This window comes from Bos grunniens, chromosome 5 (genome assembly GCF_055505025.1).
Source record: "Bos grunniens cultivar Pamir isolate PY7600 chromosome 5, Bosgru_T2T1.0, whole genome shotgun sequence".
NCBI lineage: Eukaryota > Metazoa > Chordata > Mammalia > Artiodactyla > Bovidae > Bos > Bos grunniens.
Window position 1 is genome coordinate 33248837 of NC_141169.1, and position 23381 is coordinate 33272217.

The 23381-nt window shown below is 56.0% G+C and overlaps 1 protein-coding gene across 5 annotated transcripts in view; it reads left to right on the top strand.

Annotated features, from left to right (window-relative positions):
* The first annotated feature begins 2451 nt into the window (after positions 1–2451).
* RAPGEF3 (Rap guanine nucleotide exchange factor 3) overlaps positions 2452–23381 on the top strand; it is a 30233-nt gene continuing 9303 nt past the window's right edge. For 2 of the 5 annotated variants that reach the window (XR_015163718.1, XM_086399766.1), the window contains exons 1-16: positions 11067–11374; positions 11854–12066; positions 17683–17736; positions 17824–17930; positions 18130–18251; positions 18398–18566; positions 19135–19219; positions 19545–19605; positions 19692–19768; positions 19948–20094; positions 20624–20736; positions 21019–21107; positions 21410–21488; positions 21679–21829; positions 21909–21991; positions 22739–22778. Coding sequence is in view for 4 of the 5 variants with exons in the window: in XM_086399766.1 (XP_086255892.1) it covers positions 11369–11374; positions 11854–12066; positions 17683–17736; positions 17824–17930; positions 18130–18251; positions 18398–18566; positions 19135–19219; positions 19545–19605; positions 19692–19768; positions 19948–20094; positions 20624–20736; positions 21019–21107; positions 21410–21488; positions 21679–21829; positions 21909–21991; positions 22739–22778 (1596 nt within the window). In the remaining variant the exon portion in view is untranslated. Of the gene's footprint in view, positions 2632–11066; positions 11375–11445; positions 11526–11559; positions 11764–11853; positions 12067–17682; positions 17737–17823; positions 17931–18129; positions 18252–18397; positions 18567–19134; positions 19220–19544; positions 19606–19691; positions 19769–19947; positions 20095–20623; positions 20737–21018; positions 21108–21409; positions 21489–21678; positions 21830–21908; positions 21992–22738; positions 22779–23381 lie in introns of those variants that run through there. The other 3 variants (XM_086399769.1, XM_086399767.1, XM_086399770.1) reach the window with 3 other exon arrangements.

The window sequence follows — 23381 nt, forward strand, 5'->3', positions numbered from 1 at the left end:
CTCACTTGTGTCTGACTCTTGTGACCTCATGGATTATAGCCAGCCAGGTTCCACCATGGGATTCTCCAGGCAAGAATACTGGGGTGAGTTGCCATTCTCTTCTCTAGGGGATCTTCCTGACCCAGGTATCGAACCTGGGTCTCCTACATTGCAGGCAGATTCTGTACTGTCTGAACCACCAGGAAAGCCCAGCAAGCAGGATGTGGGATCCTAGTCCTTGACCAGCATCTAACCCACACCCCGAGCAGTGGTAGTGTGGAGTCCTAACTACTGGACTGCCAGGGAAGTCCTGGAAAAGTCTCTGAGTGCTCATAAGATTGATTGTTCATCATTCAAGCCTCAGGTCACATGTTACTTCATCAGAGAGGCAATCCTGTCCTTATTCTCTAAAGTACAGCCCCTACTAGGAAAAGGCAGTGGCAACCCACTCCAGTACTCTTGCCCGGAAAATCCCATGGACAGAGGAGCCCGGTAGGCTGCAGTCCATAGGGTCTCGAAGAGTCGGACATGACTGAGCAACTTCACTTTCACTTTTCACTTTCATGCATTGGAAAAGGAAATGGCAACCCACTCCAGTGTTCTTGCCTGGAGAATCCCAGGGACAGTGGAGCCTGGTGGGCTGCCATCTATGGGGTCGCATAGAGTCGGACACAATTGAAGGGGCTTAGCAGCAGCAGCACAGCCCCCTACTCTGTCTTACACCTTGTGATAAGTGACATCACTACATGAAATTGTCTTATGTATTTGTTTAATCTTTTCACCCTCACCCTTGCCATCCCATTTAATATAAACCTCCATGAAGGCTGCTAAGTCACTTCAGTCGCGTCCGACTCTGTGCAACCCCATAGACGGCAGCCCACCAGGCTCCCCCATCCCTGGGACTCTCCAGGCAAGAACACTGGAGTGGGTTGCCATTTCCTTCTCCAATGCATGAAAGTGAAAAGTGAAAGTGAAGTCGCTCAGTTGTGTCTGACCCTCAGCGACCCCATGGACTGCAGCCTTCCAGGCTCCTCCATCCATGGGACTTTCCAGGCAGGAGTACTGGAGTGGGGGGCTTTATCTGTTAGGGACCAGTTCCTCTAGTTTTGTCTGGGACTGTGCTGATTTTACCATCACAGGTCCAACATTTCAAGAAATCCCTGAGTCTATGGAAAACTCTCATGGTTAGAGGTCTTATTGCCTGCCATGATCACTTCTGAATTCCCAGTTCCTAGTGTAATGCCAGGGGCTTAGGTAGGGACTCAATAAATATTTGTTCTGTAACTAAAGGAAAGAATGGCCAGCTGTCTATGAAGAATTATTTAATCCTGGCTCTAGGGGGCAGCATTCTCCAATCTTGTGCCTTGAGATTCAGCTGTGCCAAGATTGGGCTAAGACTCTCCCATGCATGTATTTGGGAGAAGGCAATGGCAACCCACTCCAGGACTCTTGCCTGGAAAATGCCATGGACGGAGGAGCCTGGTGGGCTGCAGTCCATGGCATCGCTAAGAGTCGGACACAACTGAGCGACTTCACTTTCACTTTTCACTTTCATGCATTGGAGAAGGAAATGGCAACCCACTCCAGTATTCTTGCCTGGAGAATCCCAGGGACGGGGGGGGGGGGCCTGGTGGGCTGCCGTCTATGGGGTCGCACAGACTGAAGCTACTTAGCAGCAGCAGCAGCAGCATGCACGTATTTAGGTGGCAAATTCCACAAAGAAAGAAAGAAGAAAGTGAAGTCGCTCAGTCGTGCCCGACTCTTTGCGACCCCATGGACAGTAGCCTGCACCAAGCTCCTCCGTCCATGGGATTTTCAAGGCAAGAGTACTGGAGTGGGTTGCCATTTCCTTCTCCAGGGAGTCTTCCCAACCCAGGGATCAAACCCAGGTCTCTCGCATTGTGACAGACACTTTACTGTCTGAGCCACCAGGGAAGTCCGGCAAATTCCACAAGATGCTCCCCAGACCTTATGTGGTACCCTTGCCCACCCCCAACCCTTGTGAGGTTAAAGGCTGAGGACCCTGGCGAAGGTAGCCTGAGGCTGTGCCTGACACCTCAACTTGCCCTCTTGCAGCTTCGTCTTCCCCTTGAGGTCAGCTTGTAGACCACAGAGCAGAAAGGACTGTTCTAGAGACGAGTAGCAGGTGGCTCACGGCAGGGAGGAGCTAGGCCCATCATGAGCATCCCAGCTGCCCAGGCTGAAGGAAGTAATCCTAAGTTGAGGACTCAGAGCCAGGGGGGTCACCTTGGCCTCCCCCTCCTCCAGTGCTGCTCCCTAGGACTGTGGCTGCTTTCTGCCCCTAGAAGGGGACATCTTCATCTTGTACAGCCAGAGTGAAACCGCTCACAGTCCGGCTTCTCACTGAAACCCCACTTCCTCTGCCTGTGCACTGACAGCCTGGAGGTCCATGCAGAGGATAGGATGCTGAGTGAGAAGATGCTGAGCGGAAGCAACGGGTCTCTGAGCCCCAGAGCTAGATGAGCACCAGAGACAGACACATGTGGAGTGGGAGGATGTGGGTGTGTGTGAGCGATCACAGCCGCCGAGGCGTTTGGAAGGGCAACAAAGGAGGGGCCTGGGGCCCCGGCTTACTCGCCTCTCTAGTCCTCTGGTGACCTCCATCTCCTGACCTGAACCCCTCGGTCACAGGTATGTCCTCCAATGCTCTTTTCCTTCCTGTTTCACTGTGGGATTGTTGTTGGGTCAGGGGACAGAGAGAGATAAAGCTGGGAGTTAACCCCCGCAAGGCAAGAGCCTGGAGCCATGGGAAGTGAGAGACTACAAAGGCTGGAGGGGAGGGCCCCAACTCTCCCTAAAGGACAGAGGCCAGAACAGGGATTAGTACACATTTATCCTTTAGATTTGTGTTCAGGGATCGGATTTATGGAATGAGAAAGTCACCAGGGAGGCTCAATCAGCACATAGGAATCACCTCTGGTCTAGCTGTAAAAGGCACTGGGTAAAGTTAAGGGACGAGAAAGAAGACCGTTCTGTGCTTAGTCCGGTGCGTGGGACCCAGGATAGCACCTTAGAGAGGTTTGAGGTACAAATCTGAGGGCACTTCCGGGAGGAGGCAGAGGATGAGTGAGAAATAGACTGAGGCAGGGTGAGGAATGGGGTGTGTCAAGAAAACTGGGTAGAAAGGTAGCGGAAGGAGAGACAGGTGTGGGAGACAGGAGGAAGGTGAAGGGACCCACGGCAGGAGCCGGGTGATGAGTTGACCTATTCAACCCAGGAAACCTCTTCTGAGGGCCTCTGTGCCTCTGCCGTGGCTGTGCTAAGCCGGGCGGCCTGGGGCAACGCGCGGCCAGCTCCTGCCCGCCAAAGTCACTGCGAAGAAGCAACTTCTGTGAAATTTCTAATTGGCAGTTGTGCTGAGTGCCAGGCATGCGGCAGCGGCAGGGAGATGGGGCCCCACAGGAGGAACTGACACAGGCCGGTTCTGTGTGGGAGATGAGCCGTGCTGGGGCACAGCAGGTGAAAAACCCAAACGCTAGGGGCTCTGTCAGCCGAGGCCCCAGGAGCTGGGGCCTGGAGGGGCCTGCATCTGAAATCAGAATCCAGTCCTCTGTGGAATGAGAGGTGGAATGAGAAAGGGGGAGGGATGAGGTGGGCACCATGCCCCCCTGCCGCAGGTTTAAAAGGGGAGTCTGCTGCCTCTCCATTTCTCTGAAGGTGAAGCTCCTAGAGGAGGGGGTGCCGAGGCAAGAGCAGGAAGGACTTCCTGAGGCCTGGGGCGGGGCTCGGTGGAAGTCTGAGCAGCCGGTGGCCGCCCCTCCATCCTGGAGCCAAGACTGATCCCAGGAGGGGAGGGAGTGGCCTGCAGCCCCTTCTCTTAGTCAGACCTTCAGACGAAGGATGTCACCTCTGTTTTCTATTTCCCTCTCTGGACCCCTTCTTTGCAGCCTCCCTGGCCTTTCGCTGTGTCCTGTCTGGACACGGGAAATGGGCAGTGGGTCTGGTGCCAAGTCTTTGGACTGTTCAGCTTCCTCTGGCCCCAGCTCTTCCGGACTGGGATCTAGGGGCAGGGTTGGGTCTGCTCTGATGCTCAGAAGAGGCTTCTTTGCCTGGCCTGCTTGCCTGGTTGCCCACAGCCTCGCTCTCTCCCTGGCCAGGGCTCTAGATCCAGACAGAACCCTCCCTCAGGCTCCTGCAGCACCCCTGCCACATCTCTAAAACGCGAGGGCCAAGTGGGTGGAGAGTCTGCGTCCTGAGTGAGGGTCCAGGGCCCAGGGTGGGTGGAAGATGGGAGCCCCTGAGATGAGGGTTTGGGGAGGGTGGGGGATGTTGGGAGGAGGCCAGGGGAGGAGGTAGTGAGGGTGGTGAGCCCCAGGGAGAGGCAGGGAGTGGGGTGGATTCAGGTAAAGGCAAGTGCAGACTAGAAGCTCTAATAGGGGTGCAGGAGCAAGGACCAAGCAGAAGGCTCTGAGAGGAAGTGGTCATGACTAGGCTGGAGCTGCCGTTCTAAAGCACTGATCACTCAAGGGCAGATGCAGTGTCTTTTGGGTGTGTGTAACAGACACACACACACACACACACACACACACACACACACACACACGCTTGAGAAGCAGAAGCTGGAGGGGGAAGGCACCTCCTGACATTCAAACACTACCAAACTTGCCCGCTAGGCAGGCCTGTTCCCTCCCGTAGCACAGCTCCAGACCTGCCCCTGCTTTCTCTTTCGCTCTCCCAGCCTCTCCTTGCCCTCTGGCCACCGCTGTCAGCACCACAGGCCTGTTCAGTGACCGTTTCCTTGCCCTCATCAGGCACGGGTAGCTTGACCACCAGCCAGAATGTACCTCCAGTTAAATGTGGGGTCCCAGCTCTGGCCTCGGTCAGCTCCCCACTGGTCCCCAGCTCTGTCCACCCTCATAGACCTCTCTCCAGCTTGCTCCCTCTCCGGGAGAAGTGAGAGCCAGTCTCTCCTCTGCCCCTCACTCTACCATGGTCCTTAGCAGTTAAAGAGTGTCTGGCTGTGACCTGCTGGTCCTAGGAAGGCTTGGCTTGGGGCCCATCAGTGTTCCAGCTCCCTGCCTTGGTCCCCCACCCCAGGAATGGGGAGGGGAGGAGATGGGGGAACTGGACTGGAACCACCCTTGGGGTCAGGAGCCTGGCCAAGCGGACTTTCAGCCTTCCAGAGCTCAGTGGTGGAGTGTAGGTGAGGGGAGCTGGGCTCTCTGAATTGTCTGTCTCTCTCCATTGTCAATAAGCCGTGGCCAAGCGAGAATGGTGGGGATGCTGAGGGAGGCTGCAGCAGACTGAAGAACAGCCCATACACCCTCTGGTCTCCAAACTGGCCCTTTTCCATAGTCCCACAGGAGGCCTGTTAGCTAAGATGCCCTCCAACCTCCAACCTGCGCCCTCCATCCCACCAACAACTTCAAAGGATGTAGCTGAGCCTCGTGAGCAAGGTCTGTAGCATAGGAGAAGGAAGAAAGAATAGGAGACAAGGAAGCAGCCAGGAGGGAGACGAAATAAAATGTCCTCAAAATGAACTGGAAGAGCAGCTGCTCTCCCTTCCGCCCCGCCCTTGGTACATGCCCACAGCTGGCCCCGGCTGACTCCCCCCAGACTTCAACTCATTTCCCCCCGAATCATTAAGCACCCACTATATGCCAGACACTGCGCTGGGTAGAGGCCTGACCACATTAGTGTGTTAGGGAGTTACCAGAAAATTCCACCAGGCTCCATGGCCCTGGAGCCCAGTATCTGCCTGGTTTCAGATCCTCAGTTTATGGTAGAGTTCCTAACACTTACAATAAATGCTGCTGAAGGAATTAAAGATCCTTGTGGCATTGCATAGGAATGGCTGAGGAAGGCAAGGCTGAGAGTAGTGATCAGGGTTGTTCAGTCGCTCAGTCGTGTCAGACTCTTTGCAACTCTGGACTGCAACATACCAGGCTTCCCCTGTTCTTCACTATCTCTCGGAGTTTGCTCAAACTCATGTCCGTTGAGTAGGTGATGCCATCCAACCATTTCATCCTCTGTCACCCCTTCTCCTCCTGCCCTCAATCTTTCCCAGCATCAAGGTCTTTTCTGATGAGTCAGCTCTTCACATCAGGTGACTAGTGTTGAAGCTTCAGCTTCAGCATCAGTGATCAGGGAGGCAGTACCAAACTGTGACTGAGTGTGGGCTTTGTGGTCAGACTGAGTCTGGCATTACTACTTACTAGCTATGTGACCTTGGCTATATTACTTCACCTCTCTGTTCCTCAGGGTCTTCATTGGTAAATAGTGATTGTTTTGAGGGTTAAAAGGTGATGTCTCTAAAGTAGTAAGCAGATTACCCTGCATAGAGTAAGTGCTGGAAGAGACCATCATTGGGCTAGAGCACTTTCAGGGGAGATGGGGCATCACCAACTCTATGGACATGAGTTTGAGTAAGCTCCAGGAGTTGGTGATGGAGGGAAGCCTGGCATGCTGCAGTCCATGGGGTTGCAAAGAGTCAGATATGACTGAGCTGCTGAACTGAACTGAACTGGGGCATAATGGATGGATGCAAGAGGTTATCCACTGGTTGAATCAGCCCAAATTTGAGACTGGTTTTCATTCCAATCCCAAAGAAAGGCAATGCCAAAGAATGCTCAAACTACCGCACAATTGCACTCATCTCACATGCTAGGAAAGTAATGCTCAAAATTCTCCAAGCCAGGCTTCAGCAATATGTGAACTGTGAACTTCCAGATGTTTAAGCTGGTTTTAGAAAAGGCAGAGGAACCAGAGATCAAATTGCCAACATCTGCTGGATCATCGAAAAAGCAAGAGAGTTCCAGAAAAACATCTATTTCTGCTTTATTGACTATGCCAAAGCCTTTGATTGTGAGGATCACAATAAACTGTGGAAAATTCTGAAAGAGATGGGAATACCAGACCATCTGACCTATGTCTTGAGAAACCTATATGCAGGTCAGGAAACAACAGTTAGAATTGGACATGGAACAACAGACTGGTTCCAAATAGAAAAGGAGTACGGCAAGGCTGTATACTGTCACCCTGTTTATTTAACTTACATGCAGAGTACATCATGAGAAATGCTGGGCTGGAAGAAGCACAAGCTGGAATCAAGATTGCCGGGAGAAATATCAATAACCTCAGATATGCAGATGACACCACCCTTATGGCAGAAAGTGAAGAGGAACTCAAAAGCCTCTTGATGAAAGTGAAGGAGGAGAGTGAAAAAGTTGGCTTAAAGCTCAACATTCAGAAAACGAAGATCATGGCATCTGGTCCCATCACTTCATGGGAAATAGATGGGGAAACAGTGGAAACAGTGTCAGACTTTATTTTTTTGGGCTTCAAAATCACTGCAGATGGTGATTGCAGCCATGAAATTAAAAGATGCTTACTCCTTGGAAGGAAAGTTATGACAACCTAGACAGCATATTAAAAGCAGAAACATTACTTTGTCAACAAAGGTCCGTCTAGTCAAGGCTATGGTTTTTCCTGTGGTCATGTGTGGATGTGACAGTTGGACAGTGAAGAAAGCTGAGCGCCGAAGAATTGATGCTTTTGAACTGTGGTGTTGGAGAAGACTCTTGAGAGTCCCTTGAACTGCAAGAAGATCCAACCAGTCCATCCTAAAGGAGATCAGTCCTGGGTGTTCCATTGGAAGGACTGATGTTGAAGCTGAAACTCCAATACTTGGGCCACCTCATGCGAAGAGTTGACTCATTGGAAAAGACCCTAATGCTGGGAAGGATTGGGGGCAGGAGGAGAAGGGGATGACAGAGGATGAGATGGCTGGATGGCATCACCGACTCGATGGATGTGAGTTTGAGTGAACTCTGGGAGATGATGATGAACAGGGAGGCCTGGCATTCTGCAATTCATTGGGTCACAAAGAGTCAGATATGACTGAGCAATTGAACTGAACTGAACTGGATGTGGGAGAAGGAAGGACCGAGGTATGAGGTGCCCTGCTTAGGCAGTGGTGGGGATCCTGGAGCAGGGAGCTGAGAGAGGCAGGGTGGGAAGAGGAGCAGCTAGGGTGGGAAGGCAATTTTCCACTCATGTAGTGTGAAGATCCAGGAGGCCGTGGGCTCCACCAGTGTAGAGCTCAGCAGAGAGGCCTGGATGAGGACTACAGCCCAGAGCCACAGCAGGCCGAGAAGCCCTCCTTATCCATCAACCCTCCTGGACTACTCCCTGGGAGCCTCTGCTTTCCTCTGCTACCAGTCTGAAAATAGGGAGGCATGATTCCAGGAGGCTTGTGTCCTGGCAGAGAGCTCAGCATGGAGGTGGATGGTGTCAAGGAGCCCAGCTGCTCAGCCTCCATTATCTATCTGTCCCATTCCCCACCTCTTGGAGCCTGTGCACCCAGGTGTGGGGGAAAGGACTCTGGATGTGGGCTTTGCCTTTGCGGGAGCTGTCAGTATATCTGAGAGGCAGGACTGCAGAGTGGTAAATAAAGCACACACAGATTTCTAAGTGCTTGGGGAGAATCACTCAATGCTCCCCATCTTAGCTGTGAGACTTTGGGCACGTCAGTTAACCTTTCCATGTCTCCATCTCCTCATCTGCAAAATGGGATAACAATAGTACCTATCAGATAGGGTTGTTGTGATGATTAAACCTGTGAATGTATAACAAGTGTCAAGAACAGAGCCTGGTGCATGCTAACTATTGTTATTATTTATCTGTCCTAACACACCTTTCAGGCATCTAAAGACAGTTGGGGGAGGGTGGAGGTTGTATCGGGGCATGGCACGATTGTCCCCATGATGACTCACCATCTAGCTTAAAGTGTCTTCCTCAGACACACTCCTTTAGACCCCTGCCCCCTCCAGGCCTCAGCCTCCATCAAAAATCTACTGAGCATTCATTCCACCGACCAGTCCCAACCAGGAATCCTGAGAAGGCAACACCTGCTCAATCATTTGCCTTGGTGGGAGGTGGGGGGCCATGTTCTTCAGAGATAAAGAAACAAGTTGGAAGGTCCCATTTGATGACTTTCTTGGATAGCGGCACCTTACCCCCCACCATACTCAGCTTCTCTTTCTGTAGCCCCCTCTCTTAGGCATGTAGTCTGGATCAGAAAATGAATATGATGTACACACAGTGCAGCATAGCTTGGGGGTTAAGTGCAGCCAGGCCACCCAGATTCAAGCCCCAGTTCTATCACTGAATAGCTGTGTGACCTTGGCAAATTACTTAATGTCTCTGAGCCTCATCTTCACCATCTTAGGTGGTAATGACAGTAGTACTAATTCACAGGCTGGTGGCAGAGAGAAAATACCTGTGAACACCTGGAACAGTGCCAGGCACTTATAGGCTATTGTGGTCTGCTGTGAGGGACGCAAGTGTCCTGCCTTACTCACTGGCTCCTTTTCCACCTGCCTAAAGTAGTGGCAGTATGAATAGGAAATCAGAGACCCCTTTCTGATTGCAATCTCTGGAAACTCCCCTGCAGCAACTTCTAGACAGATCAATGGCACCAGCAACCTGAAATTTCAACTCACTTCCCAGCCCCACTCCCTCTCAACTCTCTTCCCCAGGTGACCTCTGCCTGTTAATCCCTCCAAACTGTTCTTCCTTCTTTAAAATTACCTGCATTTGGGCGGCTGGGTTTGGGCTTGGGGCTGGAATCATCTTTAGGCTCCCCTCCCAGGTGCTCAGTGGTAAAGAATCTGCCTGCCAATGCAGGACACTCATCTTTCATCCTGGGCTGGGAAGGTCCCCTGGAGGAGGAAATGGCAAACCCCCTCCAGTGTTCTTGTCTGGAAAATCCCATGGACAGAGGAGCCTGGTGGGCTAAAGTCCATGGGGTCGCAAATAGACGCGACTGAGGACTGAGGACGCATACCTAACCTCGTCTTCCCTGAGGGAGCATTTAAAACTCCACCAACATTTTTCAAAGTGTGAACCCAGCAGACAACTTTAGGGTATTTGTTCAAAACACAGATTTTCCATTTCATGCCAGTTAGACTGAGTCTGAATTTAAGGGGCTGGAACTTACATTTGATAAGCTCCTGGGAAGACTTTTAAAGATACATTGAAATTGAGGTTTTAATCACAATGAAAATCCACACCCACACCCCCAAGAGAATAATCATCGGTGGAAGAGCAGGGGGCATGGTACGTTAGAGATGTGTCTTCCTCTGTCCAGGCAGGCTCAGCTGCAGAGGGAAAGGGACACTGATGGGCCAAAAGAGGGTACGTTCTAGAAAGCCGGGGTCGGGGCGCGCGACTCCTTCCAAAACCCTCAATGAAGAATGGGACCAGTTTCGCCGCTGGCGCCGGGGGAATAGCTGAACCGGAGCCACTGTCTCTCCGCCGCCTCAGAAGCAGGAGAAGGGCGAAGAGGGGGCGCTGGGCCACCGACGCGGCGGTGGGAACTGAGGCCCAGGGAGGCGACGGCCCTCCACACATAGCCGGCTTGGGACTCCGGAACCGCGGGGGGGCGAGGCCTTCTAACCCCTTCTCCTCCCAGAGCTCGGCCCCGACTCCAGCCCCCACCATCCGCGAGCGCCGTCCTTCCATTCCAGCCTCAACTTCCCCACCCGTGCCGGGGGTGTGCGTGCGTGTGTAGGGCGGGGAGAAGGCGGATGGGGTGCGTGCAGAGGAGCGCTGCGGTGGGAGGCTGGGCAGCGGGATTCCCTCCGGGAAAATGGCCCAGTCCCTCCCCCAGCCTGTTCGAGACCCTGAACCGAAACAGGAGGCAGGGCGCCCCCGGCCGGGAAGCGGCCCCAGCCCGGATTTCCCTCCCGGGTGGGGCCGCAATGACTCACCCCCTTCCCCCTTCCCCCCGTTTCCTTGTTTGCGTTTCTCTTCCCGGCCGCATGGCGGCCCTACCCCGCAGCCCCTACCCCGACAGCCCCGCCGCCGCCGCCGCTGCTACCGGGCACACACTCCCGGGGCGCTACGGCGCCCGGGGTTTCTCGAGGCCAAGGTTCCCGCCAGCTCCGGGTACCCTGCGCTCCGACTCCGCCCCCTGCCGGAGCCCGCCCCCTTCCCTACCCGAGCGCCAGGCGCGTCCTCCCCGCCCCCTCCGGTCTGCCCTGGAGGGGAAGGGGGCGGGCCGCGCCGGGGGTGTGACAGCTCCCGCCCGGATCAGTGCCAGCTGCAGCCTCGCTTCAGCGCCCGGTGCCAGCTGGCTCTTTCGTTTGGGACGGAGGGGAGGCTCGGGGTTCCTTGTCGCTGGGGGCTGGGGTGACGTTGTCCCCCCACCAAGTCCCCAGTTCTCCCCCAACCCGAGAGGAGCCTTTCCACCCAGCCTGGCTGGGGCTGCCTTGGAAGCGGCTCCAGCTACGAATTGGTCGGCTCACTTCTCCTGGGACTTACAGGCCGGGGGCACACAGTGGCTCGTTGTGGGGCGGGCGGGTGCTCCCGCCACCCCTTGCCTTCTGCTAGAGCCTGCAGGGCTGTGCGAGCTTGAAGGAGGAACATGAAGGTGGGTATGATGGGGTGGGGGCAGGGGAGGAGGAGCAGAGGAGGAAGCTGACACGGTGGGGGAGTTGGGGTGGGAGACAGAGGCTTGGTCAAGGGTGAGGAGGGAGGAGAAAAGAAGGGTTTGAGCTGAAGCTGCGTTTCTCGGGGATCCAGTGAGTCCGCAGCTCCATTCTGGGAGTTGGTGGAGATCCCTGCAGGTCCATGGTCGGTGGGGTGGGGCAGAATTCCAAAGAAGGGCCTGATCTCTGGTACGCCGCCGCCGCCGCCGCCGGCTGGAGACCCCTAAGTGCGCCAGACCGGCAGGCCCCAGTGAAGGTCTTCCTGTCCCTCCCCCGGCTCCTGGCAGGGGCGCAGCACCTCCGCCTGACCAGTCCAGAGGATTCGAAGGAAGTGCTTCTGCTTGGGGCAGCCGAGCCGTGCTTTGGTCCAGCTGCCCCGGACCCAGCCTCATGGCTGTCTGCCGTCCTCTTCCCATCACAGGTGGGCTGGCCAGGTGAGGGCCGCTGGCAGGTGGGCCTGGCTGTAGAGGGCGACTCGATTCTGGGAGCACCGCCGTTGGGAGGCCTCCCGGACGTGGTGCCGGAGGGGACGCTGCTCAACATGGTGCTCAGGAGGATGTATCGGTCCCGAAGCTGCTCCTACCAGCTGCTGCTCGAACACCAGCGCCCCAGCTGCATCCAGGGGCTGCGCTGGGTGAGTCCCATCCCCTTCCCTGGCCAGGGCCAGGCCCCCCTGGGCTGGAGAGGGCCCCCGACTGGGAGGGCGAGCATGCTGCTACCAGTCCAGCTTGCTCGGCGGGCATGGGGGATACACCTGGGGTGGGCAGCAGGTCAGGCAGCCTGGCTGCAGTGTGGGTGTCTCACACAACTGCGTTGGGTATGCGGGTATGCTGGGTATGCGGGTATGCGTGGTGCCCAAGTCCCCCTATTCAGGAATGTGGCGAAGGGGAAAAGAACTTGTCACTTCCCTGTGGCTTGAGTTAGGTGCTCGTGTGTTCTTCAGGTGGTGTGGGAGACATGTATGAAATACAGGGGTCGGGTCAAGTGCTGGGGAGGTAAGCTTGGTACTATTCTTTAAACATCACCGTGGCAGCATTCTCCTTAGTGAGGACTGAACTGCATGGAGTCTGTGTCTTGATCTGGGGTGAAGTGGTTGGCATTTGGCTTGGAGGGGCTCAGGGGAGAATTATGAGAAGTTTGGAGACTGTGAGATGAACGGAGCTCCCTTTGCCAGTGAAGAACATCTCTGGAGCTGCAAGAATGAAGGAAAGAGAAGTGTGTGTGGTGGGAGGCAGGGTGCGGGGGGGTGGGTAGATGGTGGATGGTAGGCAGGATATGGTTGCAGGATCCAAAACAGCAGAGAAGCTCTCCCCAACCACCCAGACTTAATAGATTTTCTTCACCTGAGCTCTGGTGTGTGTCTGTGACATGTGTGCAGGTGGGTGGGGGGGCCCATCGGGGCAAAGGGGTGGAGTTGGATCAGGTGATAGAGTTTGGAGAACCCCTCTCTTAGGAGCAAATTCTTTTGAGTAGAATGACCACCACCTTCTGCCTCCTCCTTCCTACCTCACCCATTTATATATTTACCAAATATAGCCATTTATATTTACCAAATGTACCAAAATATGAAGCTGAGTTGAGAAAACCAAGGCCCACCAAGATAATGGGGTCCCCCTTGCAATGGGAAGTGAGAGGAGAATCTAGGTGTCAGTCCCCAGCTGTCCTCCACCCCCTCCCTCCCTGGGTCTTCCTGAGAAGGGGCCTCATGGGCCTGGGTGCTGCTCCAGATGGCACTCTGGACGGAGCAGGGGAGCCATGGTCTTTCTAGGCTCAGCTGTCTGTCCCTCCCACCCCCACCCCAGGTCACTGGCAGTAGCTACTGCTTGGAGCCAGTGGGCTGGAACCCTCCCTCCCTCTTTCCCTCTCAGGCTATAATTACTTGTGCATTTCCTGTCCCTTTCCTAGCTTGTAGAGGCTAGGTGGGGAGTAGGGGGAAGGTCAGGGGCCAGGACAATGAGGTCACTGGAGGATCCCCTGGGACCCAAAGTAAGGGAGAGAGTGGAGGAGGCTGCCAGGCTCTCTCCTGACTCCCTCAGTCCCAGAATTGGAGGGCTGGTATGCGAGGGGAGGCCAGAAAGGTGGGGCTGAGGATCAGTGGAGTGAGAGATGGGGTCAGAGGCACAGAAACAAGGCCCCTCCCCCACCAGGTATATGTGCGTGAATTGATGATTAGAGGGAACTTAGATTTTTAGGGCTCGGGGCAGGGGCCACATCCTCTCCTGAGGACGTCTCTGGGGAGTAGGCGTGAGGTGGTTTCAGCCCATTGTGTCTGTGTTTAAGAGACTCTGGGTCCCTGTGAAGCTATTAATTCTCACCTGTGGGATGATGCCTTTGGCTGAGGGGGCTCGGATGAGGGAACAAGTGTCTGGCAGGGAGTGTGCACACACAGGGCGGTGGGTGGATGTTGTAAGGACGTGGAGCCCAGCGTCCCAGGAGGACAGTGCTGGGAGTTACCCAGGCCATGGCCACCTTTAGAAAGCTGAGGGGGAAATCCATCAACCTCCTGAGGTCTGAAGAGAGCACTTTCTGTTCCCATTAGACCAGAACAAGAGAAAATTAAAGCAGGTTACAGCAGGAGACCCTGAGGTTTGATACAGAAAGGACTTAACAACCATGGCAAAGCTGATGCTGGAACAGTATGGAAGAACGTCTCCTTTGATAAACATTATAGGGTCACACAGAGTCGGACTGAAGTGACTTAGCAGCAGCAGCAGGGGTACATGAGATATCTGATGCCTGGGAGCCAACACAGAAACCAATCTATCTAGAGGCAGGGGCAAGGTCGGGATGACCTCTGGTGGGTCCCCTAAGCTTAGAGAACCCTGAGATGCTACTCTTTGAGTGCGTGTTTGGGGAGAGGTGGCTCTATTCTCTAACTCAGAAAGCATGCTTTCATTCAACCTGTCCAAATGATGGAAGTAGTTAGTGTTTGTGCAGTACTTATATCCGAAGTGATATTATGAGCTTTAATCACATCAAATAATCTCACAGAAGCCTGAGAGATACCTACTAACGCCATCATTTCATTTTATAGATGCAAAAGCAGAAACACAGAGAGGCTAAGTGACAGTCTAGGGTTACACAGCTGCTAAGGGACAAGCTGGGCTTGGGTCCGAGACAATCTGGCTACAGAGTTCAAGTCTGTGGTGTATATTCTCTTGCTACAGAAGGTACCATTGACACTCCAGAACCTCACCCTGCCTCATGCATCCTTTCCCAGTCCCATCACACACAGCCCTGGCCTGAGACCCTAGCCGTGGCTTAAGGGAACTGGTCTGACGGGTCCCCATGTGGCTGTCTGGCTCTGTGCCTGCCCCTCCAGTGTGACTCTGACACTCAGTGACAGGGAGGGGGGTGGGGCAAGCCATGGCCCTGTGCAGGGAAACTAACTGTAGGACCTCTTCTCCCACCCTGAGTCCTTCCTGTCCAAACCTGACAGGAGGTGGTGGGTGAGGGCCTCCACCCCTACCCATACCAGCCACTGCTTTCTAGCTGAGAAGCCCCTAAGCTGACACTCAGGGTCATCAGATCAGGTACAGCATCAAAGTACAGCATTTCTTGCACCGTGTCCAGGTGATAGCTGCCCATCGTGAAAGAAAAGTTATATTAAGTTACCATTGACTAAGTAGTTACTGCAAAGCAGGCATGGCTTTGAATGCTCCATATTATTAATTAACTCATTTGATCCTCAAAATTACCCTATGGGATAGGTACTATTGCCACCAACCCCATGTTATAGATGAGGAGGCTGGAGCACAGAGAGCTTTATAAGCAGCCCAGGGTCACACAACAAGCTGGTAGTGGGGAACCAAGATTTGAACCCAGGCACCTGACTCCAGAGCCCACACAGCTGACCGCAGCCCCTGAATAGCACCCCCACCGTGATCCCAGGAGGTCCCCATGCATAGGAGCACGGCAGGGGTTCAGAGGGACTATGATGACACACACACGGGACTTCATCTAACTCAGGATTGTTCAGACTTCCCTGCCGGCGGAACATTCCTGAAGACAGAATTTACCATCGTGCGCAGTGGGGGAGGCCCAGCACCAAGGAGGTGCCATGGGCAATGGTAGGGCTTAGTGGCTAAAACCATGGGCTTTGGAATCAGGTGGGCACAGGGTGAATTCTGGTGCCCCTATTTACCAGCTTGAAAAGGGCAGGTTACATAACCTCTGTGCCTCCTTTTCCCTAGCCAGGAAATAGGAGACAAACACCTACTTCTGGATCAGTGTTAATAACAATTATTCAGTAGGATCGGACATTTCTAAGCAGTTGTGTGACTCTGGGCAAGTTACTTCATCTGTCTGGGCTCCTGCTGCTTTCCTTAGGAAAATAAGAGGGGATGCCTTCAGGTCTCTTCCTTAGCTCTGATGGGCCAGCGTTCCAGCTCTGAGCCTCCTGCACATCCCCTGGGGCAGGACAGGAAATGGTTGAAGCAAGGCCTGCGGATCTGAGATCTGAGTCTTGCCCAGCCTGGCCACGTGACTGGGCACCTCCCCTCCTGATGTGCCCTCCACGGTCAGAATAATACCAGGAAGGGAGTGTGTGCTGGAGCCTGGGTCCTGGGCACTGAGGGGCGTTGGGGGGACTGGGGCCACCTGGGTACTCTGACATGAACAACAACGAGTCATGAGCACTTGGCACTGTTTGTTCCAACACAGGAGGCTGGCCGGGTAGCATTCCTGCCCTTCCTCCCTCCTTGGCTCCTCCTCCTCTTTTCCTGTGCTATCGCTGAGTCCCCAGGGCCATGTCTGGCGGTAGGATGGGCCCCATGACTAGGGTAAGGATACCTCTGGGACACCTAGCAACTTCCGCCCAGCACTGGGCCAGGCGCCTAGGCATGTTGGACCTCAGGCCTCTGCCCGGCGCACAGTGGGAAGATGCTGGGACCAGGGGAGAGGGCTTGGGCGCCAGGCCAGGTCCTCTTCAGGCCCTGAGTGCTGATAGGGAGGCATCGCAGAGAAAGAAGGGGAGGGAGAGGAAACAGGCAGGTGTACTGGGTGGAGTGAGACCGAGAATGTGAGCACTTCTGGAAGGGCTTGAGTTTATCCCTGGCTGTCTGGCTATGTGTCTGAGTTACCAGGGCACATCACCTCTAGAGTTTTGTTTCTTGATAAGTCAAGGAGGACTGACCTTGCCTGCTCTGCCTACTTCCTGTCTGAGCCTATTCTCTATGAAGTCAGATGAAATCACGAGAAAGACATGCTGTATGAACTATCCAGTGCCTGCCTTTGGGAGGGCTCCTAGAGGGTAGGGCATCCTGCTCAGGGGTGTTCACAAATTCCAGTTCTCAGATGGTAGGAGAGGAGCGTGAGAGGCTTTTATGACCAACATCCCAGGGCGAACAGGCCTGTGAGTCCGGCATGGCCCGATGGATGCCAAGGGCAGGGAACCTCGTTCACCAATGATTCTACATAAACCCCATTTCCGGAGCCATCCCATGTGCTACCAAGCCTGACTCACGTTTGCAGGGTTAGAGACCAGCAGCAGCATCTCGGAGAATAAAGGGCCTTCCAGCAGGCAGCCCGCCCTGTGCTTCACAGATGAGTAATAATAACTAACATGCACACACAACTGCATGTATATGCCAGTCAGTGCTTTAAACATTTGATCTCTATTAACTCACATAATCCTTTCCAAAGCTTGAGTTGTTATTATGAATGTTTTATAGATTCATAGGCAGGGAGAGATTAAATCATATATTCAGGGTTACATAGCAGCAGGGACTAGAACCCAGGAGTTGGCTCCAGGGTTTGTGTCTTTAACTACGAGGCTGCACCGAGGCCCGCAGAAGGCAGGAGGTTTGTCCATAGTCCTGTGACTGGGGACCGACCCTGGCTCGGCATCAGGCCGTGGGTCTCCGGACCTCCTGAGCTGCTTACTTCCTGGCCTTCTTATCTCATGTCCCCATGCTCCCCCAGGTCCACTGTGCCCCTCCCTGCCCTACACGCTGAATTACCTGGATACCTGGGCACAGTGGGCCCTGAGGAAGCAGAGCCTGGACCTTATCCCTGGGGATGCGCTGATGGAGTCATGAAGGAAGACACGGGTCCAGTAATAGGGCTGCAGAGTGGCGATGAGGCAGATGCCTGGCATATGCGGGGGTTACCCAGGGAGTATTTGTTGAACCGTTAGCTAAATGAATGTCTGGAGTCAAGAACTGGGCCGGGGCTGGGAGTCACAGTGGAGGAGCCCGAGAGCTGGGTTTCAAGGCCTGCCACTAACACTCAGACTCCCCACTGCCCTCAGACGCCACTCACCAGCAGCGAGGAGTCCCTGGATTTCAGTGTGAGCCTGGAGCAGGTACGAGTCCAGAGGGGCGGGGCTGGGAGGGGGCCCGCATGCCTGGACTCAGGGCTTGAGCCAGCTAGCTGTGTCTGCCCCCTCCAGGCCTCCGTGGAGCGGGTGCTCAGGGCGGGAAAGCAGCTGCATCGACACCTCCTGGCCAACTGCCCCAACCTCATCCGAGACAGAAAGTACCACCTCCGGCTCCACCGGTGAGTGGCGGCCCGGGCTGCCTCCTCGCCCGCCTCTCCACTACCCCCAGCAGTTTTCTCTCCTTTTCACTCTGTCCAGGCTCTGGACCCAGCCTTGCTGCTAGCTCTAGAAGGTGCTATTCGGATGGACTTCCTCCCTCCCCTCTCTCCCTCCTGCCATCTGACCTCCTTTCCCTGCCCTGTCCCCTTGTCTTCCCAGGCAGTGCTGCTCCGGCCGGGAGCTGGTAGATGGGATCCTGGCCCTGGGGCTGGGCGTCCACTCCCGGAGCCAAGCCGTGGGTATCTGCCAGGTGCTCCTGGATGAAGGCGCCCTCTGCCATGGTGAGCCTGAGCCCCGGTGGGTGGGCGCCCTGTGCCAGGCAGTCCTGGGGAGCAGGCCTGTGCTGGGCATCTCCGTATGGGCAAGTCTCATACCTACGTGGCCTCAATTTCCTCTCCTCCCCCTCACCTGGGCCTCTGCCCTGCAGTGAAACACGACTGGGCCTTCCAGGACCGAGACACCCAGTTCTACCGTTTCCCGGGGCCGGAGCCAGAGCCTGTGGGCGTCCATGAGCTAGAGGAGGAGCTGGTGGAGGCTCTGGCCCTGTTGTCCCAGCGGGGGCCTGATGCCCTGCTCACGGTGGCACTTCGAAAGCCGTAAGTGGGTGAAACCCTGCTCTCAGACTCCGTAGTCTCCCCTCCGAGGGGGAGTGAGCCCCTACTTCTCGTGGAGGGATAGGACCCTGGCTGGACCCGAGGCCTGAGCTCTGGTCTGCACCTGCCACGGACATGCTGTGTGATCTCGAGCCCTCCTGCCCCCTCTGAACCTGGTCCTTCCTCTGTAACTGAGGCCGTGGGGCCTGTGGCCTCCAGGGACCCTGCCCTCTCTGAGAAGCATCCGTGGCCAGGACAATCATGGCAGGTCTGGGTTCAAATTCCAGTTCCACTGGCTACTAGCTCTGTGTCCTTGGGTCTCTGCTGGCCAGCTTCCTCTTTTATCAAAGGATAATGATAGCCCACATTGTGGGGTTGTTGTGAGGGTGGAATGAAGTCATATGTAAAGTGCTTGGCCCAGTGTCTGGCACATGGTGTGTTCCCATCAGAGGCTGGCCCATTATTGATAAACAGCCACCTCTGGGGCCCCGGGTGGCCCAGGCTGAGTGGGCGCTGTGGCTCCCCGCACCTGGCTTGTTCATCACTTCTTCCTGGTCCCCTGTGCCCGCAGCCCTGGTCAGCGCACAGACGAGGAGCTGGACCTCATCTTTGAGGAGCTGCTGCACATCAAGGCCGTGGCCCACCTCTCCAACTCGGTCAGCCCCTGGCCCCGCCCCACCTTGCCCTCCCCCAAACCTCCCTTCCTGTGACCCCTGCCAGGGCAGAAGACACGCCCCTCCCCTTCCACCTGTGGCCTGGATACTTCAGTCTAATGTCTTGTCCCCAGCATGGCATCCTTGTCTGAAGGTCCTTCTGGCTCTCTGTGCCCATTTCTTCCCCTGCCTTGTCTCCTGCTGAATCCCAGGTCACCTGACCTCATCAAGCTCTGTCCCCCGAACATGCGTGGCTTTGGACCTAACCTCCTCACCTGGCCCCTCGTCCCTGGACTCGCCTCTCTGATTCTCGTCCCACTGCCCACAGGTGAAGCGGGAACTGGCTGCAGTCCTGCTCTTTGAACCGCACAGCAAGGCAGGAACTGTGTGTAAGTCCTGCCTGGACGGGGGCGGAGGCCACAGGGAAGAAGCGATGGGTGCCTGGGGCATGTCTGATTTGTGCTGCTTCTCTCAGTGTTCAGCCAGGGGGACAAGGGCACCTCGTGGTACATTATCTGGAAGGGATCGGTCAACGTGGTGACCCATGGCAAGGTGAGTCTTCCCCCATGCCCAGCCCCTGGGCAGAGCTGGTCTCTGGTCCTTGTCCCTGTGGGCAGTGCCTTTAATGGACCCAAGGCTGCCGGCCTCTCAGGTCTCCTCCTGCTTTGGTGGCTCTGGGTCTGTCCCGGTGAGGGCTGGGGGGCTGGGCTGTAACTCGGGCCTGGCTGCAGGGCCTGGTGACCACCCTGCATGAGGGAGATGACTTCGGACAGCTGGCTCTGGTGAACGATGCACCTCGGGCCGCCACCATCATCCTGGGAGAAGACAACTGTCATTTTCTTCGTGTGGACAAGCAGGACTTCAACCGTATCATCAAGGTGCCGCTGCTGGGGGTGGGGAGGGCAGGGACATGTGTCTGGAGAAGTGGTGTGGGGCAAGGAGTAGGGACCAGATGGATACTTTAAGGAGTAGGGAGAGGTCGGAGGTGGAAACCTTGGGGATGATGGCTGGAGGAGGGAGCCCAGCTCTGGGTGTGTGAGGAGGTGCGTGGCTTGCTGAGGAGGCTCAGTGAGCCCTGGGAACCCTGGTTCCCGTGGGAGACCAGGGGTGAGGTTACAGAGGGGTGAGGGTCTGGGGTGCAGGGGGAGGCGGCGTAATGGAGAGTGGGGTCCATAGAAGGAGCACTGGGAGGGACAGGGTGGAGGAGGGGCTCAGGCTGGGTGAGAGGCACCAGTGAGGGACAAATCTAAGGTTGTGGGCGTTGACTAGGGCGGGAGAAGGGTTGTGGGTCCTTGTGGGAGCCTTGTGGGGCTTGGAGTTTGGAATGGGGGAGGCAGAGGGAGAGGCCCTAGAATGGGTAAAGGAGTTGTGGTGTGTTTTGAGCACTGGGTGTGGCTTGTTCTCCAGGATGTGGAAGCAAAGACCATGAGGCTGGAAGAACATGGCAAAGTGGTGTTAGTGCTGGAGAGAACCTCTCAGGGCACTGGCCCTTCTCGTCCCCCAACCCCAGGCAGGAATCGGTAACACACCCGCCGTGCTCCCCTCTGCATACCGTCTCTCTCGCCCACCTTCTCTTCTGTTTCCTGGGCTTTACTCCCTTCTCTGTGTCATATACCTGCCCGCTGCGGGTGGAGAGGCTTCCAGGGATTAAGATGCATCCCCCGTTAGTCCCCCTTCAACCACACGGGGTGGGGAGAGGGCTGGCAAATAGGGGTGAGCGATATGATTGATTCTTGATGTCTGCCCCCGCTGCGGGAGCGGGAGTCGGGGCTCAAGTGCTATGGACCGGCTGTTTCTTCCAGGTATACAGTGATGTCTGGCACCCCAGAGAAGATCCTAGAACTTCTGTTGGAGGCCATGCGGCCTGACTCCAGTGCTCATGACCCAACAGGTAGGGGCGGGAGACACGCTGCCTGCTTTCTGACTCAGAGGGTGGTCAGCACCACCTGGGAGAGAGCCAGGCACCTGCATCTGACCTCATCGGGTGCTCGATTGGCCTCTTTGGTCAGCTGGCCGGAAGTTTTCGTTCCTGTGTTCTTGGCTTGTGTAGGAAGTGCTGTGACGGGGACGGGGTGTCACTGCTCCCTGGCCCGTGGCGGGATTGGTAAAAGGGGTGTCCCGATTGTGCATATACTTGAGCTCAGGAGACTCGACTGCTGAATCCCTCACCTGTCCCCTGTCCCTGCCTTACAGAGACATTCCTCAGTGACTTCCTCCTGACCCACAGTGTCTTCATGCCCACTGCCCAGCTCTGTGCTGCCCTCCTGCACCAATATCCTTCCAGCCCTGGGGGTGAGGATGGTGTGTGGAGCAGGGAGGACGGATCCCCCGAAGCATGGCTGTACTGATCCCTCCAGGCCCAGCCCGTTCATGGGCTCCGGGTGTCCTGCCCTTCCTGTGCCGGTTCCTGAGGGTGGTGGGTGGTCCTGTTGGACACTGTGGTTCCCTTGACTGGGACTCACCTTCCACGCGGAGCCCGCCGGGGGCAGCGAGCAGGAGCGCAGCTCCTACATCTGCAACAAGAGGCAGCAGATCCTGCGGCTGGTCAGTCAGTGGGTGACCCTGTACGGCCCTACGCTCCGCACTGACCCTGTGGCCACCAGCTTCCTCAAGGTACCTGGGAGCCAGGAGGGGCTGGGCCGGGTTACCCAGGGTGGACACAGGGGTCTCAGTGAACCTTGGCTTCTCCCAGAAACTGTCGGACCTGGTGAGCAGGGACACTCGGCTTAGCAACCTGCTGCGGGAGCAGTGGCCAGAGAGGCGGCGACACCACAGGTGATGCTTTGGCTCGAGTGAGCTCGTCACGGGCAGGCGGGACAGGCTGTGTGGCAGGAGCTGGGAGCACTGCCTTGGGGGGCAAACAGGTGGCTTAAATCCAGCCTGCACCCCTGCAGCTGTGCCGCCCTAAGCCCGTTACCCCACCCCCAGGGCTCCTGCTCCTGTCTGTAAAACCCTGTGCTATGCTCACTTGTCCAGTCCTGCTCATCTCAGCGAGTGTTCTCACCAGTGCCTCACTGCGCACCCTCCCGTCACGCGTCCATCCATGCTCAGGCAGCCCACAGTCATTCGTGTGTCATCCTCCCACTGCCCTGCACACCTGCTCTGCTCACTGGCTCCTCTTTATTGCTGAGCACCCTTGGTGCCAGCTCCCGCCTGCTCCACCCAATTTCCCAGCCTTTACCTCACACTCCCAGATCTTCCCGCCCTCCCAGGCCTCCTGTGGGGGCAGCTGGGCCTCGGGGAGAGCTCTCATGTGGCCTCCCTGACCTGACACCACATCGGATCCCCTTCTCCCTTGAGCTCCTTCCCTCCCCTGCTGGCCTGGGACAGTCGTAGGATCCAGGGGCTGGATTTCAAGTCGTGCCTGTTCTGGGTCATCCTCTCCAAGTCTGCCAACCTCTGAGCCTCTGGTGATGGTGGAGGGAATCCAGAGCCTGGTACCCTTCGGCTCTTGAGCCTGCATCGTCCTGCCTGCTGGGGGACCCTGCCCCCAGTCTCACCTCCCTCTCACTTGCTCCACAGGTTGGAGAACGGCTGTGGGAACGCGTCTCCGCAGATGAAGGTGTCTGACCCGAGTGGGCTCCTCACGTCTCTGCTGGGCCCCTGCTTTCCCCCTCCTCCAAGGACCTCCAGGCCCCTCTGCATGGGAAGGTCCCCCCCCAAACACAGGCACATCCTTGGTCTGGGATAGGTGATCATGGAGCTCGGGCTGCGTGTGACACTGGGGCTGGGCCTTGCAGGAGACAGAGGTCTAAGGTCACTCCCCCCCATCCCCACAAGAGGTTTTATTCCATCTGGTCATGCTCACATGTGAGCTAAGTTGCTTCAGCTGTGTCCAACTTTTTGCGACTCCATGGACTGTAGCCCATCAGGCTTCTCTGTCCATGGGATTCTCCAGGCAAGAACACTGGAGTGGCTTGCTATGCCCTCCTCCAGGGGATCTTCCTGGAGATCTCTGACCCAGGGATCGAACCCACGTCTCTTATGTCTCCTGCACTGGCAGGCGGGTTCTGTACCACTAGCACCACCTGGGAAGCCCACTCACGCTCTCAGCTCGAGCCAGTTAGCAGTTCCTGCCTGGCAGGTGAGGGGTGGTACCTGGAGGCAGCTCAGAAACCCCGGGGTCCTGGGGCCAGTGCCATCCCCAGCAGTGGGCTGGGAGCGG